Source organism: Oncorhynchus nerka, linkage group LG24 (assembly GCF_034236695.1).
Source record: "Oncorhynchus nerka isolate Pitt River linkage group LG24, Oner_Uvic_2.0, whole genome shotgun sequence".
NCBI lineage: Eukaryota > Metazoa > Chordata > Actinopteri > Salmoniformes > Salmonidae > Oncorhynchus > Oncorhynchus nerka.
This window is the reverse complement of record NC_088419.1, coordinates 30,988,104-31,006,992: the sequence shown is the minus strand read 5'-3', so window position 1 is coordinate 31,006,992 and position 18,889 is coordinate 30,988,104. Positions and strand designations below refer to the sequence as shown.

General features: G+C 42.3%; 2 protein-coding genes across 2 annotated transcripts; both read left to right on the top strand.

Moving 5' to 3' along the window:
- Positions 1-302: 302 nt before the first annotated feature.
- LOC115107846 (cyclin-C-like) lies at positions 303-10,355 on the top strand. Its single transcript, XM_029631518.2, has 12 exons — positions 303-476; positions 912-1,018; positions 5,703-5,787; positions 6,232-6,301; positions 6,478-6,529; positions 6,681-6,736; positions 7,655-7,690; positions 7,794-7,885; positions 7,971-8,038; positions 8,139-8,218; positions 8,308-8,426; positions 8,536-10,355. The coding sequence occupies exons 1-12, from the start codon at positions 445-447 to the stop codon at positions 8,588-8,590; spliced, it is 852 nt and encodes a 283-aa protein (XP_029487378.1). The 5' UTR covers positions 303-444; the 3' UTR covers positions 8,591-10,355.
- A 564-nt stretch (positions 10,356-10,919) lies between these two features.
- Positions 10,920-17,917, top strand: LOC115107320 (failed axon connections homolog). Its single transcript, XM_029630719.2, has 6 exons — positions 10,920-11,538; positions 13,642-13,777; positions 13,974-14,170; positions 14,436-14,653; positions 15,023-15,139; positions 17,564-17,917. Exons 1-6 carry the CDS (start codon positions 11,279-11,281, stop codon positions 17,848-17,850), a joined length of 1,215 nt encoding a protein of 404 aa, XP_029486579.2. The 5' UTR covers positions 10,920-11,278; the 3' UTR covers positions 17,851-17,917.
- The last annotated feature ends 972 nt before the right edge of the window (positions 17,918-18,889 follow it).

The following is an 18,889-nucleotide window of genomic DNA, read 5'->3' as shown; positions in this document are numbered from 1 at the left end:
CAATAAATAAGCAATTTGAATGACCTGTACATTGAATTTCATTTAATTACATTATTTTTCCTTGAATTAAAATTCAATTAAAATTATTCTTTCTGTGGAGTGTGAATTCAAATTTAATTCAAATGTAAGAATTTAATTGGAATCAAAGAGCAAGTTGCAACTCAATTCATAATCGACCCCAACCCTGATGGTTAGGCAACATCGATACTGTAACAATTGTGTATTTACACGCAAAATGAGACAAGAGATGTGCGTTTCCCACCCATTTAGCAACCCAGACCCAGCTAAGTGGAACCCAAGCACATCACGCCCCAGTCGCCGTCAGAACAGCATTGAGTGTTGCACTGCACATTTATTAGCTGACCACTTTCTTCTCTATGTCCCGTATCATCTTTAAAAATAAAGACAATTTAAAATAACATTTTCTACCTCAACTCATAAGACATGGCTGGGAACTTCTGGCAGAGCTCGCATTAGTAAGTATTCTGTCCGAACGTGATGCATTAGGACTGTATATGGGAAAGAAACTCCATTGATTTGGGGCCTAGCTAGAGTTAGCGAGCTAGCTTGCTACCTAACTTCAGCTTGTCCGCCCACTCTAGTCTTATATTATGTCAGTATTAGTGTACCGGACGAACATTTAGTGGTATTTTTTCTTAGTGGTAATTAGCTAGATATGAATGCTGAGATTTATTTGTAGAGCCAGCTAAGTATTTTTGTGCCTCTTAGCGAGCTGGTTTGACAGCGTAGCCACACTGACATTAACTTTGTGCGCAAGTCATCAAGGCATTTTTGTGTTATTGTTTATTTCTGACGCACCGCTCTCAGATTTCCTATCAGCAGTTTTGTTGTTATGATACTGTGTGTATGAGAGGGCTCGTTGTGGTTGATTGTCTCCTCTATTTCACTAGTCTGCAGTGGGTCCTGGACAAGCAGGACCTGATGAAGGAGCGTCAGAAGGACATCAAGTTCATGTCTGAGGAAGACTACTGGAAACTGCAGATCTTCTTTGCCAATGGTATTTCATCAGACTCATATGCTATGATAAATCTGTGTGGTGGAAATGGTTTTACTGTTAGGGAAATGGTACAATGTCGCAACATTAATTACCCTCAAATCTCATTTGACACTACTAGCAATAACCGGCAACAATGACCTATATTTACATTTGAGTCATTTAGCAGGAGCAATTAGGGTTAAGTGCCTTACTCAAGGGCACATGACAGATTTTTCATCTAGTCTGCTCAAGGATTAGAACCAGCAACCTTTCAATTATGGGCCCAACGCTCTTAACCGCTAGGCTACCTCTTCATACACTACATGACCAAAAGCTTGTTGAACATCTCATTCCAAAATTATAGGCATTAATCTGTATTTTTGGACACCGTTTTTTAAATTGTATTATTATTTACACCTTTATTTAATCTTTATTTAACTAGGCAAGTCAGTTAGGAACACATTCTTATTTTCAATGACGCCCTAGGAACGGTGGGTTAACTGCCTCGTTCAGGGGCAGAACGACAGATTTTCACTTTGTCAGCTCGGGGGATTCAATCTTGCAACCTTACAGTTAAATAGTCAACGCTCTAACCACCTGATTACATTGCACTCCAAGGAGCCTGCCTGTTACGCGAATGCAGTAAGCCAAGGTAAGTTGCTAGCTAGCATTAAACTTATCTTATAAAAAACAATCAATCAATCATAATCACTAGTTAACTACACATGGTTGATGATATTACTAGTTTATCTAGCGTGTCCTGCGTTGCATATAATCGATGTGGTGCGTATCGTAGCTCCAATGTGTACCTAACCATAAACACCAATGCCTTTATTAAAATCAATACACAGAAGTATATATTTTTAAACCTGCATATTTAGCTAAAAGAATTCCAGGTTAGCAGGCAATATTAACCAGGGGAAATTGTGTCACTTCTCTTGCGTTCATTGCACGCAGAGTCTGTGTATATGCAACAGTTTGGGCTGCCTAATTTGCCAGAATTTTACGTAATTATGACATAACATTGAAGGTTGTGCAATGTAACAGGAATATTTAGACTAATGGATGCCACCCCTTAGATAAAATATGGAATGGTTCCGTATTTAAATGAAAGAATAAACGTCTTGTTTTCGATTAAGGTTGCAAGATTGAATCCCCCGAGCTGACAAAGTGAAAATCTGTCGTTCTGCCCCTGAACGAGGCAGTTAACCCACCGTTCCTAGGGCGTCATTGAAAATAAGAGATGATAGAGATGATAGTTTCCGGATTCAACCATATTAATGACCTAAGGCTCGTATTTCTGTGTGTTATTATGTTATAATTAAGTCTATGATTTGATAGAGCAGTCTGACTGTGCGGTGGTAGGCAGCAGCAGGCTCGTAAGCATGAATTCAAACAGCACTTTTGTGCGTTTTGCCAGCAGGTCTTCGTTGTGCGTCAAGCATTGCGCTGTTTATGACTTCAAGCCTATCAACTCCCGAGATTAGGCTTGTGTAACCGATGTGAAATGGCTAGCTAGTTAGCGGGGTGCGCGTTAATAGCGTTTCAAACGTCACTCGCTCTGAGACTTGGAGTGGTTGTTCCCCTTGCTCTGCATAGGTAACGCTGCTTCGAGGGTGGCTGTTGTCGTTGTGTTCCTGGTTCGAGCCCAGAGAGGAGCGAGGAGAGTAACGGAAGCTATACTGTTATACTGGCAATACTAAAGTGCCTATAAGAACATCTAATTGTCAAAGTTTAATGAAATACAAATGGTATAGAGAGAAATAGTCCTATAATTCCTATAATAACTACAACCTAATACTTCCTACCTGGGAATATTGAAGACTCATGTTAAAAGGAACCACCAGCTTTCATATGTTCTCATGTTCAGAGAAAGGAACTTAAACGTTAGCTTTCTTACATGGAACATATTGCACTTTTACTTTCTTCTCCAACACTTTGTTTTTGCATTATTTAAACCAAATTGAACATGTTTCATTATTCATTTGAGGCCAATTGATTTTATTGATGTATTATATTAAGTTAAAATAAGTGTTCATTCAGTATTGTTGTAAGTGTCATTATTACAAATAAAAATAAAAAATTGTCCGATTAATCTGTATAGGCTTTTTTTGGTCCTCCAATAATTGGTATCGGTATAGGCGTTGAAAAATCATAATCGGTCGACCTCTAGTTGGAACATTGCTGCGGGGACTCGCTTACATGCTTCCACAACAGCATTAGTGAGGTTGGGTACTGATGTTGGGTACTGATTAGGCCTGGATAGCAGTCGGCGTTCCTATTCATCCCCAAGGTGTTCTATGGGGTTGAGGTCAGGGCTCTGTGCAGGCCAGTCAAGTTCTTCCACACCGATCTCGACAAACCATTTATTATATGGATCTCGCTTTGTGCACGGGGGCATTGTCATGCTGAAACAAAGTTTGACGCACAGAATCATCTAGAATGTCATTGTATGCTGTAACATTAAGACTTCCCTTCACTGGAACTAAGGTTCCTAGCCCGAACCATGAAAAACAGCCCCAGACCATTATTCCTCCTCCACCAAACTTTACAGTTTGCACTGTGCATTCGTTGGACTGCCAAATGGTGAAGTGTGATTCATCACTCCAGAGAACAAGTTTCCTCTGCTCCAGAGTGTAATGGTGGCAAGCTTTGCACCACTCCAGCCAGCGCTTGGCATTGCGCATGGTGATCTTTAGGCTTGTGTGCGGCTGCTCGGCCATGGAAACTCATTTCATGAAGCTCCTGACAAACAGTACTGACGTTGCTTCCAGAGGCAGTTTGGAACTCGGTAGTGAGTGTTGCAATTGAAGACAGACAATTTTTACGAGCATCAGCACTCAGCGGTCGTGTTCTGTGAGGTTTTGTGGCCTACCACTTTGTTGCTCCTGAAGGTTTCCACTTCACAATAACAGCACTTAAAGTTGTGGGCAGCTCTAGCAGGGCAGAAATTTTACAAACTGACTTGTTGGAAAGGTGTCATCTTATGACGGTGCCGCGTTGAACGTCACTGAGCTCTTCAGTATGGCCATCCTACTGCCAATGTTTGTCTATGGAGATTGCATGGCTGTGTGCTCGATTTTATACACCTGTCAGATTTTATACACCTTTTGTGTATACAGTGCATTCAGAAAGTATAAAGACCCCTTCACTTTTTACACATTTTGTTACGTTACAGCCTTATTCTAAAATGTATTAAATTGTTCTACATACAATACCACATAATGACTAAGCAAAAACAGGTTTTCGGAAATGTTTGCCAGTTTTTATAAAAATTTTAAAAAAAACTGATGTCACATTGGCAGCGATTACAGCCTCAAGTCTTCTTGGGTATGATGCTACAAGCTTGGGAGTTTTCTCCCATTCTTCTCTGCAGATCCTCTCAAGCTCTGTCCAGTTGGATGGGGAGTGTCGTTGCCCAGCTATTTTCAGGTCTCTCCAGAGATGTTTGATCAGGTTCAAGTCCGGGCTCTGCCTGGGCCACTCAAGGACATTCAGTGAATTGTCCTGAGGTCTGCATGGTCTTGGCTGTATGTTTAGGGTCATTGTCCTGTTGGAAGGTGAACCTTCACCCCAGTCTGAGGTCCTGAGCGCTCTGGAGTAGGTTTTCATCAAGGATCTTTCTGTACTTTGCTCCGTTCATCTTTCTCTCAATCCTGACTAGTCTCCCAGTCCCTGCCGCTGAAAAACATCCCCACAGCATGATGCTGCCACCACCATGTTTCACCGTAGGGATGGTGCCAGGTTTCCTCCAGACGTGATGCTTTGCATTCAGGACAATTAGTTAAATCTTGGCTTCATCAGACCAGAGAATCTTGCTTCTCCTGGTCTGAGGTGCCTTTTGGCAAACTCCAAGCGGGCTGTCATGTGCCTTTTACTGAGGAGTGGCTTCAGTCTTGCGACTCTACCATAAAGGCCTGAGTGCTGCAGAGATGGTTGTCCTTCTGGAAGGTTCACCCATCTCCATGGAGGAACTCTGGAGCACTGTCGGAGTGACCATCGAGGTCTTGGTCACCTCCCTGACCAAGGCCCTTCTCCCCCAATTGCTCAGTTTGGCCAGCTCTAGGAAATCTTGGTGTTTCCAAACTTATTTCATTTAAGAATGATGGAGGCCAATGTGTTCTTGGGGACCTTCAGTGCAGCAGACATTTTTTGGTACCATTCACCAAATCTGTGCCTTGACACAATCCTGTCTTGGAGTTCTATGGACAAATCTTTTGACCTAATGGCTTGGTTTTTGCTCTAACATGCACTGTCAACTGTGGGAACCTATATAGACAGGTGTGTGCCTTTTCAAATCATGTCCAATCAATTGAATTTACCACAGGATGGACTCCAATCAAGTTGTAGAAATGGCTCAAGGATTATCAATGGAAACAGGATGCACCTGAGCTCATAGCAAAGGGTCTGAATACCTATATAAATAAGGTATTTCTGTTTTTTTTTGTGTTTTTTTAAATACATTTGCTAAATAAATCTAAACCTGTTTTTGCTTTGTCATTGTGGGGTATTGTGTGTAGATTGATGAGGGAAATGTTTTATTTAATCTATTTTATAATAAGGCTGTAATGTAACAATGTGGATAAAGTCGAGGGGTCTGAATACTTTCCGAGTGCACTGTACAGTGTTGTTTGTCTTGTAAGGTTGCTGTTTGACGCAATTGAGGTTAGATGTGTTTTGTGTTCAACGTATTGTTCTGTTCCAGTGATCCAGGCACTGGGGGAACACCTGAAGCTCCGCCAGCAGGTCATTGCTACAGCAACCGTCTACTTCAAACGTTTCTATGCCAGGTGCTTATGCCATTTTCATAACAACAACACTGTGTTCTATTCATCAGCTAATTATAAATGGCACTAGGGGAGCATTGTATAATATCTACAGTGCCACCACATGCGCCTAAATATTTTGCTGTATGACCTGGAATTGTAATTTAGAAAAGAATTACCCAGATGATAATTGTTGGAATTATTATTTCACTGTACCGCAGCCCCTGAGTACCATGGAGAATACACTGAGCTCAGTTTTTCACCGTCATGCTTTCCCTATTACTACAAAGAAAACGACTTGTTACTTCAAATATTTTTAATTGTGCTCCTACATTTTTCAACTTAGGCGCATACATTTTTTTTTTTTTTTTTTAATGGTCTCTGGAGCCCTGAGCTTTGGGCCTCTTTCAAATCTCTTTATATCTCTCCCCCTCTTTCTCTCTCTCTTTCTTATTTCTTCCTCTGCAGGTACTCCCTGAAGAGTATAGACCCAGTGCTCATGGCTCCTACATGTGTGTTCCTTGCCTCCAAAGTGGAGGTATATATGGCCTGATATCCCACTGCCTTTCCAGTTTTCATAGTCTGTGTGGGAGTAGGGATAGGGTTAACTGGTAGGGTTAACTGCTCTGTAACATAGTCTTTGATGCAATTCACCCCCGTCCTACTCCATGACAGCATCCTCAAAGCCCTTCTGTTACTTACTGTCTCTTCCAGGAATTCGGTGTTGTTTCAAACACTCGTCTGATCTCTGCAGCTACGTCTGTGTGTAAGTAAGGAGACACGAAGCGTTTCCATTTAGATATGATCTTATATTTAAGATGACAAATACACTCTTGCTGTGGTACAAAGGCTACATTCATTCTGATGGGTTGCGTTCATTTGATGTCAAATCTAACAAGTGTTTTTGTTTTGTACAGTAAAAACAAGATTTTCCTATGCCTTCCCAAAGGAGTTCCCTTACAGAATGAACCATGTACGTCTGACCTAACCTTGCTGTTGAAATCATTTAGGGTGTGCTGTATGAACAGTTCTTAGGCTAAACAATGTAGTATTTATTATGGAGTTAAATGATTGAATATAATTCATTATTGTAGCTAGATGTTACGATCATGTTGCATTGTGGTGGGACCTATCTCTGAGGCAACACACTCACTATATTGCGGAATATTTATACTTAAGCAATAAGGTGGTGTGGTATATGGCCAAAAAGGCTGTTCTTAAGCACGACACAACCGTGGTTTATTGGCCATATACCACAAACCCTGGAGGTGCCTTACTGCTATTATAAACTGGTTACCAATGTAATTAGAACAGTAAAAAGTCATGTTTAGTTATACCCGTGTTATACGGTCTGATATACCACGTCTTTCAGCCAAACAGCATTGAGTGCTCGAGCCACCCAGTTTATACACCAGTAAGAGTCCTTTATGTTGTGTGTTGTAGTTAGGTATCAGTATGTTGGCGTCTACGGAGACGCCACATTCCACAACTAGTGTTCGCAAGCCTATGGCAAAACTCCCATCGCCATGGGAGGTGATTTTGACCGTGGTCGGTTGCGTCTCCTCACCGGGGCGTATCTATCGCTGTGGCGCTAAGTGGAATACGATTGCAGCGCCGGTTATTTATCTACCTATTCCACGGAGTTGCCAGGACCACGTTGGGGCTGTCCTAACACCTTGTAGACAATTATTGATTCTCTGGTGGTGTGGCGCAATGAAGGAGGTGATTATTCACACTGTAGGGTTTAGTTAGCAGAATGTTGTTATTCCCAGATACTGGAAATATTCCCAGATACTTCCCAGATAATAGAGAAAAGGGATACAAGTTGAGACTATGACACTGATATATTTACTAAACTGAGTTTGCACTTAATTTGCTTTCCTCATTACAGGTATTAGAATGTGAGTTCTACCTACTAGAGCTCATGGTAAGTATAGAAGGTTTTTGTCTCTGTCACAATACACTCAATGCTAGATGTCATCCATTTGTTGGATGGATGGATTCATTAACTGATTTAATGCGTGTTCCAGGACTGCTGTTTGATAGTATACCACCCCTACAGACCCCTGCTGCAGTATGTGCAGGACATGGGGCAGGAGGACATGCTACTGCCATTGGCCTGGTATGTGTTTGTTTTTTTCTTTGTTTGCGGGAGCATGTATTGATTTGATATGAGAATATTGAAACACTGTCTTATTTCTCTACAGGAGAGTAGTGAATGACACGTATAGGACAGACCTCTGTTTACTCTACCCTCCCTTCATGATCGCACTAGGTAAGACACCCCGTCAGGCCTCTCACATTTCCTACTAGTAGATTCCGCTCAATAAAATATAGGTGAGGTGTTACACACATTCTTCCCCCTGCATCCACAGCATGCCTGCATGTTGCCTGTGTGGTGCAGCAGAAAGACGCCAGGCAGTGGTTTGCTGAGCTCTCTGTCGACATGGAGAAGGTACGGCCACACAAAACAAATGGCATATTAATACATCAATCGGAGGGGAAAGCTGATTGTCTGTGCGGTAACGTATATGCTCTGCTCAGATCCTGGAGATCATCCGAGTCATCCTGAAGCTGTACGACCAGTGGAAGAATTTTGACGACAGGAAGGAAATGGCTGCAGTGCTCAACAAGATGCCTAAACCCAAGCCGCCTCCCAACAGGTACAGAGATCTATCCTAATCTCACTTTAGTGTTCCACCTATACACTGTTAACATGACCCATTCACTTCCTGTCTCAACTCACTGTTTTTTGTTTTGTTTGTGTACCAGTGACAATGACCAGAGCTCCAGTGGAAACCAGAATAACTCTTACATCCAGTCATAGGCAATGGGACGTCCACCTTGGCTCATGTATGATAACTCATCAGATGGCCACAGGAATGCTGGCATTAGCCAATTTGCGGCAGCAGTCCTGTGTTTCCATCCCTCAACAGTTAAAGGGCGCGTTCCTGTGCCCAGGTGTTGCTAACGCATGGCAGATCTTAAAACACCTGGATAGGTATTTTATGTATCAGCTAACCACATGTTATAGCAATATAGTGCCCGACCGGCACAGTTGATGGCTTCGCTAGCAACCATTGGTTGATGCATTCAACGTCTGAGCAGGGGAACGCGACCAAAACCTTATGGACCTAACTGTGAGAAACAGGAGGAGGTAGTGAGGGAGGGGGGGACTATGAGTTGTGATGATCCTGACTTCCTTGAAACACTCTCGGGGAACAATCATATAATATGGAGCTCCGTGGGGCCAGAGAACTTGATCATTAGTGATTGTGATGTGTGAGTGGCCCATTTGGCAGTGTCTTCATTCCTCAGGGAGAATAGTAGTCCTTTTTACTGGTATCGCTAAGATGATTGGACCCTGTACTGTTTGAGATGCGTTCTGAAAGGATGTAAGTCTGTTCGATTGTGTGACCCGATTGGATGTCCTGTTATCTAAGGTCTATGTTGATTGGTTACAGAGCTTAGCAGGTGAAGTCATGGGGGAGAATGGAATTTCTGGGGGTATACCCGCTAGATTCAAGTGTCTTCATTTACCTGTTACATCTCCAGCCTTTGTAAATAGCTTTACTCATGTCTTTCATTTCATCGTTTGTGTTTTACTTGATTGGGCAGATTTGCTTGGGTAGAAATCATGAAATGTATTTGCTGTCTGCTTCAAGTAAAACTGCTCAAATGTGTTTACTATCATGATGTAATTAGCCTGCAACAAAAACGTTTTATTTTTTATTCTGCTTTTTTTATGTGGAGAATTGTTAGGACCACATTTTTGGTGGGGAAGGCAGGTGGATTTTTAGCTGTGTTCTTGATTGCATATTGAATCAGTCCTACACAAGCCAGGGTCCAATGTTTTCTGTCTGCGTGTACCAAGTATTTAATCAAATTGAAGTGTCACAATACCTTTGTGTGCATATTTACTTGTAGATATTGATATATTTTCTGTACAGTAATACAGTGGGAGTTGTGTGTGTGAGAGGTTGTTTCTCTTGGTTTCTGTGATATGTACGTGTTCATCTGTGTCCAGAACTGGGTGCTTGAATGCCTTACAAAATAAGCTGTTTATCAAGGTAATAAGACTTACCAGCACACTGTCCTATTGCAGGGAAGTGATGTTTTTGTTTGTTTTCGGGGGTGGGGGGGGGGATATTTTAGTGGTCCCTTTGGGTGCATCCCAATAGTCTGAAGTAAATTCCTCTCCTTGTTATCGGTTGCTTCATATACACTGATGCGAAGTAAATCTAGATGAAATCAGGCTGTTTGTGGTTGTGCTCCATATTACTTTCACATACCGGCTGTTTGCAAGTCATGAAAGATAAAGAAGAGCGAGGATCCAGCTTTTAGACTATTGAGATACAACCTTTTGCCTCAGAGTTCCCTTCCCCTTTACAGGCTCCATCATTTATCATATGTGTTTACTTGACTGACTGGGATTAGCCTACTAAGGTTTTCCCCCTGTCTCTATAGAAACACAACATGAAAATGTGTGGTTTGTCAAGTATTGGCTATTACTTGAACTGTATTTCTTTTTGAAAATCTATTGTGGTAATAAAATGAATATTGCAGTAACCAAATGGGTTGATGCAGCTGTAGCTCCTTCTTTGCACGACTGAATGTGTTATATTATTTGTGTTTCAGGGGCATTCAGCTGTTGCCTGACGCATGACCATCCTGACCGACCCGTTCTCGTTTCGCTTCACTTCACTCAAAATATTCAAATCAATGTTTATTGGTCGGTACACATATTTGCAGATATTATCGTGGGTGCAGCCTAATGCTTGTGTTTCTAGCTCTAAAAGTGAAGTAATGCAAAACAATACAGACATAATCCCAAAATAAATACATTTATTAATCGGTAAAGCGAAACCGAGTATAAACTCGCGAGACTTCAGGATGGTTTTAGGCATACGATACGAGGCTAACTCAGTTGTATAGGCCACCACGTATAGCCCTACATTCTAGTGTTGCCTGGATTTAATTTTGTAATGGTCTAAAAGTTTCTAGAACTACTGATCATCTTGCAACAAATAAAAGTCATAGGCTACACCACCATACAATAGTTAGGCCTATATGACTTTAGTGCGATATGTAGTGCAAAGGAGAGTTAATGTAGAGTCGTTACGTAATTAGTGTTACCAAAGCTGCAAAGCAGACATGTATATTATAAAGTTTATGGAACGGTTATTTTTTTTAAGTAGCCTATGCAATTGGCCTACATTGAAGATGCTAGGAAATTGAGTAGCCTATGCTATTGCCCAACTGATCGCAAAAACAGAGTTTCAAAGGTACAGCTATCGTGACGTCACTTATCCGCGGCAGAGTGAGAGAGCGGGGACGATCGGCTGCGGAGGATACCGACCCCGCAGCGGGGACGGGACAACCGCCAGGCGAGATGGCCCCTATCCCTTTCTTCCTTGCATCCCGCATCGCAACGACCCCTTTGCACGCATGAAGCCCCCGTTGATGAAGCCAAAACCGGCCAAAGCAAGGCAGAAAAAGGCCACTGAGAGAGAGAATGTACTGGCGCGTCGGGTTCGCCTGGACGCGATCGTTTGTGGTTGATCTTGGACGGAACCAGAGCTTCTCCTTCGGCTTGTGCGGCTCCAATGAGCAGCTCTCGTTGTATGGGTACATCATCGCCTACCCTCTGCAGGACTACGGCGGGATCATGCCGCTCCTTGGGTCAGACTCGTGGTGGCGGAAAACGCTCTATCTGACCGGGGGCGCTCTGCTTGCCGCCGCTGCCTATCTACTGCACGAGCTGCTCGCCATCAGGTAGGCTTCCAAAATGAATGCAGCCTAACGGCCCGTACCGCTTGAAGGAGATTCCTTGTTTGTCGCGTTATGGAAAGAAAATAAATTAACCAATGAATCACGCAAATGTTATGCCTCTTCGTATTCCAGTGATTGTGGCTATTAGGACTAGATGTCAAATTAAAACCATCCATTGATTTGTTCATATGTAGCGTGAAGCCTGGTATTTGAGATATTTGTGTGTAAATACAATAAGATAATTTTCATTGCTGCAAAGGTTGACTCTTTTATTTATTTACGATTTCTCAAGGGCATGGGATGACCGGGCATGTGATATTGTCTAGATGGCTGTACCCAAGCCAAACATGTTTTCTGTCGAGTCGAGTCTTGCAGTATAGAAAAACATTGCGGTTGTGATAGAATGACCTTTACTAACCTCGCACTTGAGAGAAGTATACAGCTAAAAGCCAGGCCCGGATATGTATTAGCTAACAGGAATTTACCACCTGTGACCGAAAACTGCAGCTTCGCAGTAGAATCCCTAGATTTTTAGCTGAAATAATGTCTGGGGGAATTGAGTTTGGTCGCTGCGGTCCTTAAAAAAAACATCTCGGGTTACCTGCAACGATAACCCCAACTCACTCTTACAGAGATGGATGCAGGATTCGAGTTGAATTGACTTCACACTACACCAATAGGAATCATTGTGGCCTAAAGCTTGTTGTTGTATACACAGAAGGGCATTTTGATTGACTGTCTTGTTTTTTTAATATATATTTTTTATTATTATTATTATTTTACATGTGGCTAGCACTGTGTGTGTTTTCTCATAGCTCTTCTTTTTTGCTCCGCCTGTACTCTATCTTAGAGACCCATTTTAAATCGATTTCTAAGTAGTTACTGTCTCATTTACTTTCCCTATATGTCATTACACCGAAGTGCTTTGCATTCTATAGATAACTGGATCAATACGTTGGTTTTTTGATGTTTGTGGGCATTTCAGCACCACTGCTAAATGGACAGCTCCTCAGTATTTCAGAACATGCGGTCCTAGTGTTTCAGCGCCTTCAAAGTAGTAGGCTACATGTAAACAACTCCCTTTAAACTTTTTTCATTTAATAAGGCCCTTATTTGTGACTATGTTGGTCAGTACGAACGTGTAATAGGATCAGCTACAGTGACCATGATAATGTATTGCAATATTTCACTTGGTTGTGTCCTACTCGTTTTGACATTGTAGTGTCCCGGTGGCAATGGCGCCCTTGCCCGAGGAAAGTTTCAGCATGGGTATTGTGCAAAGCTCTCTATGATAGATAGCTGTAAAACGGGATCTACTGTAGCACCTGAGATTGTTGTGTAAGATCTAAGAACATTTCCTTGATTATTTTCAAGGTACAATTTGATCATTAGCCTATAATCGACTCCAGATATATGTAAAAGGGTGGAAGTGTCATGGGTGCACTATAGCCTTCTAGGGGATCCAGATATCCAGAGATTTTAAAATAATGTACAGTGTGTTTGAATTGGGACATCATTTGCACTAATTTAATATGAGGATGGCCTCGCTACTTCGGAGTTGAGGGTTTGATTCCCACACATTTATTTTTTAATTTCCAATTGGTAGTTGCAGTCTTGAACCATCTCCCGTATGGACTCGGGAGAGGTGAAGTTCGAGAGCCATGTGTCCTCCGAAACACGACCCGCCAAGCCGCACTGCTTGTTGAGACACTGCTCGCTTAACTCGGAAGCCAGCTGCACCAATGTGTCGTAGGAAATACCATACAGCTGGCGACCAAAGTCAGCGTGTATGCGCCCGGCCTGCCACAAGGAGTTGCGCGATGGGACAAGGACATCCCAGCTGGCCAAACCCTCCCCTAACCCAGACGACGCTGGGCCAGTTGCCTCATGGGTGTCGCAGTAGCGACACATCCCGGGATCGAACCCGGGTCTGTAGTGTCGCCTCTAGCACTGTGATGTAGTGCCTTTGACCGCTGCGCCACTCGGGAGGCCTGCACACATATTTAATGAATATATGCACTAACCGTAAGTTGCTTTCAATAAAATGTATAAGAATGAGTGATTAGAATGTGGAGCTCAAACTGCCTTGCTCTGGCTGATTCATAGGAAAGAACAGGAGCTGAACTCTAAAGATACCATCATCCTCCACCAGTTCTCCAGGCCAAAGAGTGGTGTCCCATCTCTCTCCCCCTTCTGCCTCAAGATAGAGACCTACCTGCGCATGGTGGACCTGCCCTACCAGGTGTGTGTGTGTGTGTTTGTGTGTGAGAGAGAGATGGGGAGGGGGAGAGAGACAGAGAAAGAGAGAGTGATGTTTGGGTTGGTGCGTAGTTGAATTATTTGATGTAACTAACATTGCGTCATTTTCTATTGAAGAGTAACTGACCATTGAAATTCCTTCTTCCTCTTTCCTTTCTCTCTCTCCCTCTGTCATGCAGAACTACTTTGATGGGAAGCTGTCTCCCCAGGGGAAGATGCCATGGATAGAGTACAACCAGGAGCAGGTGTCTGGTACAGAGTTTATCATCGACTTCCTGGAGGAGAAGCTGGGCGTGAGCCTCAACAAGAACCTCAGTCCCCCGGAGAAGGCTGTGTCCCAGGCTGTCACCAAGATGGTGGAGGAACACTTCTACTGGTGAGACACTTCCTGACACTACAGCAAGACATCCACTAGATGCTGCTCTGTTGGGAGACCTAATTTATTTGATACTGAGGGATAGGATGATAAACTAGTGAATGTGATTGGGTCGCAAACCATTATATCTGTCCCTTGAAACTCACAACCCTGGTGTTGCAAACTCCATGCTCCAACCAACTGTGCCATCGGGACCACACTTTATCAGCGTATGGATTTGAGATACTGTTGACCTAACGAACATCACGTCTGTGTGTGATGACAGGACCATAGCGTACTGTCAGTGGGTGGACAACCTGGAGGAGACCCAGAAGATGCTGGCAGTGAGTGGGCCACTGAGTGACCTACTCAAGTGGATCCTGAGTCGCCTGACTGGCAGCATCGTGAAGAGGGAGATGTACGGCCACGGGATTGGACGATTTACCAGGGAGGAGGTCTACGCTCTAATGGAGAAGGACATGCGGACGCTGGCCACCCTACTCGGTAGGGTGAGGGTATACTGTAGATAATCATTAAAATCACAATCCTACAGATCATCATCCCCATCTCATTTCACAAGGTACAGTCTGCAGCCTTACAAGCCTTGTAAATCTCATAACTACGGCTAAGGCCAGCTGTAGGTTCCATTGTGGTTTAATTAACTTACTTGGGTTTACAGTACTATGGCCAGTTTCAAGTGCTTAAAGGAGCATCCCTTTTATAACAAGGTACATTGTACAATTCTGTTCTCTTCTGGAGAAAGTAGGATACTACACCATGAGGACTAATTTCCAGTCAAAATTTTAGCCCCATGACCCTTGTTTCCATACAACATTCTTCTCGCCCCCTGATTCTTGGTGTTTTTCTGGGTAGGTGATAAGAAGTACCTGATGGGTCCTAAGCTGTCTATGGTGGATGCCACTGTGTTCAGCCATCTAGCCCCTGCCATGTGGACCCTGCCGGGCACAAGGCCAGAGCAACTCATCAAAGGTGAGTTTCACCAACAAGCCACATTGCGTGTCATGGTTAACATTACTCCCCAGAAAGGGCCTACATGGGTTCCAAAACATAAATAAATAGCAAGTTAGGGCAACAGTGAGGGAAATCACCCTACTTTTAAAGAAAGATTAAGTAACCATTGTCATGCAGATCTTACCGCCCAATATTCCTCTTGAATGTGGATTACAAAATCATTGAATGTGGATTACAAAATCATTGCTAAAGTATTGGCTTTCCGCATACAAACAGTAATACAAAAGTTGATTCACTCAGATCAAACAATCTCTGCCATTTTTTCAATATAATCCGTCATACTAAAAACTTGAATGCTCCTAAAGTGTCAGTATCATTAGATGCTGAAAAAGCATTAGATAGGGTGGGATGGGCATATTTGGTGGCTGTCTTTAAAGTGTTTTGTTTTGGTCCGGTATTTATCTCCTGGATTGAGCTATTGTACAAATCCCCCAAAGCAGCGTGACAGGGATGACCTTTGTCTAGTTATTTATTTTCTTTAGCCACAGAACCCCTAGCATGAATTTGAACTCATGGCTCAATCCGGGGAATAGAGATTGGTGGAGATCAACAGGTGATATCATTGTATGTAGATTACATTTGACTTTATTTATCTAAACCACAACATTCTCTGTCATTTATTTGACTTCTGTTAGACACATGTGGTGCTGTATCAGGATTCAAAGCGAATTGGGAGACAATTGAAATAATGCCCATTTCAAAGTATGATTTCTCAAGCTTAGAAAGTACATTTTAAAATGAACAAAGATGCATATGACATACCTAGGTGTACTGATACCATGCAATCAGGAGGAGGCATATAAAATCAAACATTTTATTTTACTAGATAAGATTGAGTCCAATGTTCAGAGACGGAGATCTCTCTCTATTTCTATGTTAGGTAGGGTCAACATAATCCAAAATGAATATATTACCAAGGTTGATGTATTTCAGGTCCTGCCATTTTCAATTCCATCCAACTTTTTAAATAAAATACATGGCCTGCTCTCCAACTTTATTTAAAATGGAAAGACCTCAAGAGTCAAATTGACTGTTTTACACTTACCCTATGCAGCTGGAGGTCTTGGACTACCTCATATGAAAATGCATTACTGGGCTGCACACCTGCGTTCACTTAACAATGGACAGCAGACTATCCTGTGCATGGAGGGATATCAAAGCCATAAATGTAATACCTTAAGGATCTAAAATATATTCACTACTTTGGGTCCAAGAAAAAAACGGACAATCCAATGATTCTCCATTCAAAGACCCAATATTGCCAGGCGCCTTTATTTGGAGCAACCTCCCGTGTTTAATGACAACACCTTTAAGTCCTGGTTCCAAAGTGGCATCATGCATTTTGAACCTGTGTAATATGATGGATCTCTACTGTCTTTCAATCAACTACAAGACCGATTTGGATTATCCAAGGCCGATTTCTTTAACTTCTTACAGAATAAATCGTATTCTGAAATCGTATTCAATTGCGTCAACAGAATCTGGATGTACCTAAGGCATCTAGAATAGACAAAATACTGAAAGAAGCTCATATGCCAAAGAAGTTGATTTGCCAAGTTATGTGAAGGGTTGATTTGAAACTCTATATCTAAAGGATGAAATTGAGGAGAACCCTTGGTCACAGATATGTGCACATGCTAAAACCTGCTCCTACAACCTAAGACATAAACTACTGCAATTTCAGATAATTCATAGGACTTACTACACTCCTGCCATAATGAATATAATGCACCCAGAAATGTCACATCTCTGTTGGATATGGAAAAAGCACAAAGGAACCCAATTACATATGCTGTGGTCTTCTGATAAAGTGATACCATTTTGGGATAATGTATGTTCTATCATTTCATTGTGTCTATGAATGTATATCCATCTATCTCTACGATTATGTCTGTTGGGAAATGTAAATATTGATGATCAATATCAGAGAAAGTTTTGTGATCTATGTCTAATTGCTGCAAAAAAGTGGAACCATCAAATGGAAGGCCTCATATTTACCCTCAAACACAAAGTGGAGGACTGAACAATCTAGCTACATAACGTTGGATTTTGTAAATTATAAAATTAAAAATTAAAAAACGGAAATGTTTAATTAAGGAAATTTGGAAATCATATGTTGATCACCTTGGGGAATGTGTTGTATAGTGGACGTTTTGTTTTTGTGTTGTTTGTGCGGTGATGTGGAAACACAAATTAACAAATTGTCAAATGTAAAAAAAAAACAGGAAAAAAACTGTGATGAGGAAGAAACCTTGACAGCAATCAGACTGGAATAGACTCCATCTTTATTGAATATAAACACACCACATTTTGACCCATTCTCAGCTGAGCTTGTTGACCTTTGCCTTTGTGTTGACCTTTGACCCACCCTATCCGCTCCAGGCGAGCTGATTAACCTGGCCATTTACTGTGAGAGGATCCGCCGGCGCTTCTGGCCCGAGTGGTTCGTTGATCTGGAGGATTTCTGTTACGATGACACCACAGAGGACGACGACTCCCCGTCCAAACTCCAGGACCTGGGGCTCTACTCCCGTACAGACACCTTCCAGGACGAGGCCAGCCCTCCTCACACACACACAATCTCACCAGACAGTGACCTCACGGGCCACTCGCTCTGCGACTCGGACATGGACACAGAGTGCTCTGAGATGGAGCAGCTCAAGTGTTGACTGCCCTATGACACACACAAGACACACACACACCGCCTGGATGGGTCTCGTGCCCCCCCCCTCCCCCCCCCCCAAACACAACGCCCTGTACCTGTTGAGCAGGGAATAACTACTGGGGTGCATTTCTGTTGCCAGAGGCTGTTGTTTGAGTTAATGAGTGATGGATTCAGAGATTCTACACACACAATGGACTGCAGGAAATGAAAGCCTGAATATAGATAAAGGGATAGAGAAGTAGAGAAAAAAACGGAGTAAAATAGGAATAGAGAGAAAAAGAGCCAAAGAGTGATAGAAAGAGGTAAAGATAAACCGATGGAGAAAAGAGTTGAGAAAAAGAAAGATCAGGAGTTAATGACGCCATCGCTGAGAAACTCCTCTACCTGGGTGACAACAACGCCTGTTGCCCAGTTTTGCATTGTCGAGTTGTTGTTACCACGGCAACAACGTGGTGTGTGTTAACTGTGTCCCCCAATTTGAGATGCATTGTGTGTTTGACGTACTGACCCCGTGACTTGCGTCCTTGCAAAATATGAATCATTCTATTGATATTATATTGATATTTCAGACAAGATGCAGATGAGTGCAGTTCCATATAAATATGTAATCAGATCCCAAATCTGATTTAATATGAGTATATATAGTATAGATAGCCTGCTAATTACATATATGATCCCAATGTCATATAATGCAAATATGTGGTTCTCCCATACATCTCAGTGCTTGTTAAATATGACCAAACTACCTGGTGACCCCCAACTGACACTTTTCATCTGCAGTCAGGCCATTGAATATTTCCTCAATCCTTTTTAGAATAGTCTGATGTTATGCAGGAGTTGCAGATACTGTAGATTGGGGACATCTCAAAAGTCTAAAGTGGCTTCCTTTCCTCATCTCTCTATAATCTGCACAGATCTGAAAACATTGGATAGGTGAAAGCAATATGGTGGATGCCTACTTGTCCAATTCTTCTTCCACTTGTCCAATTCTTTCATAGCAGATGAAGAGGAGGAGAGGAAACTACTGGAGATCCTTAGTTGTG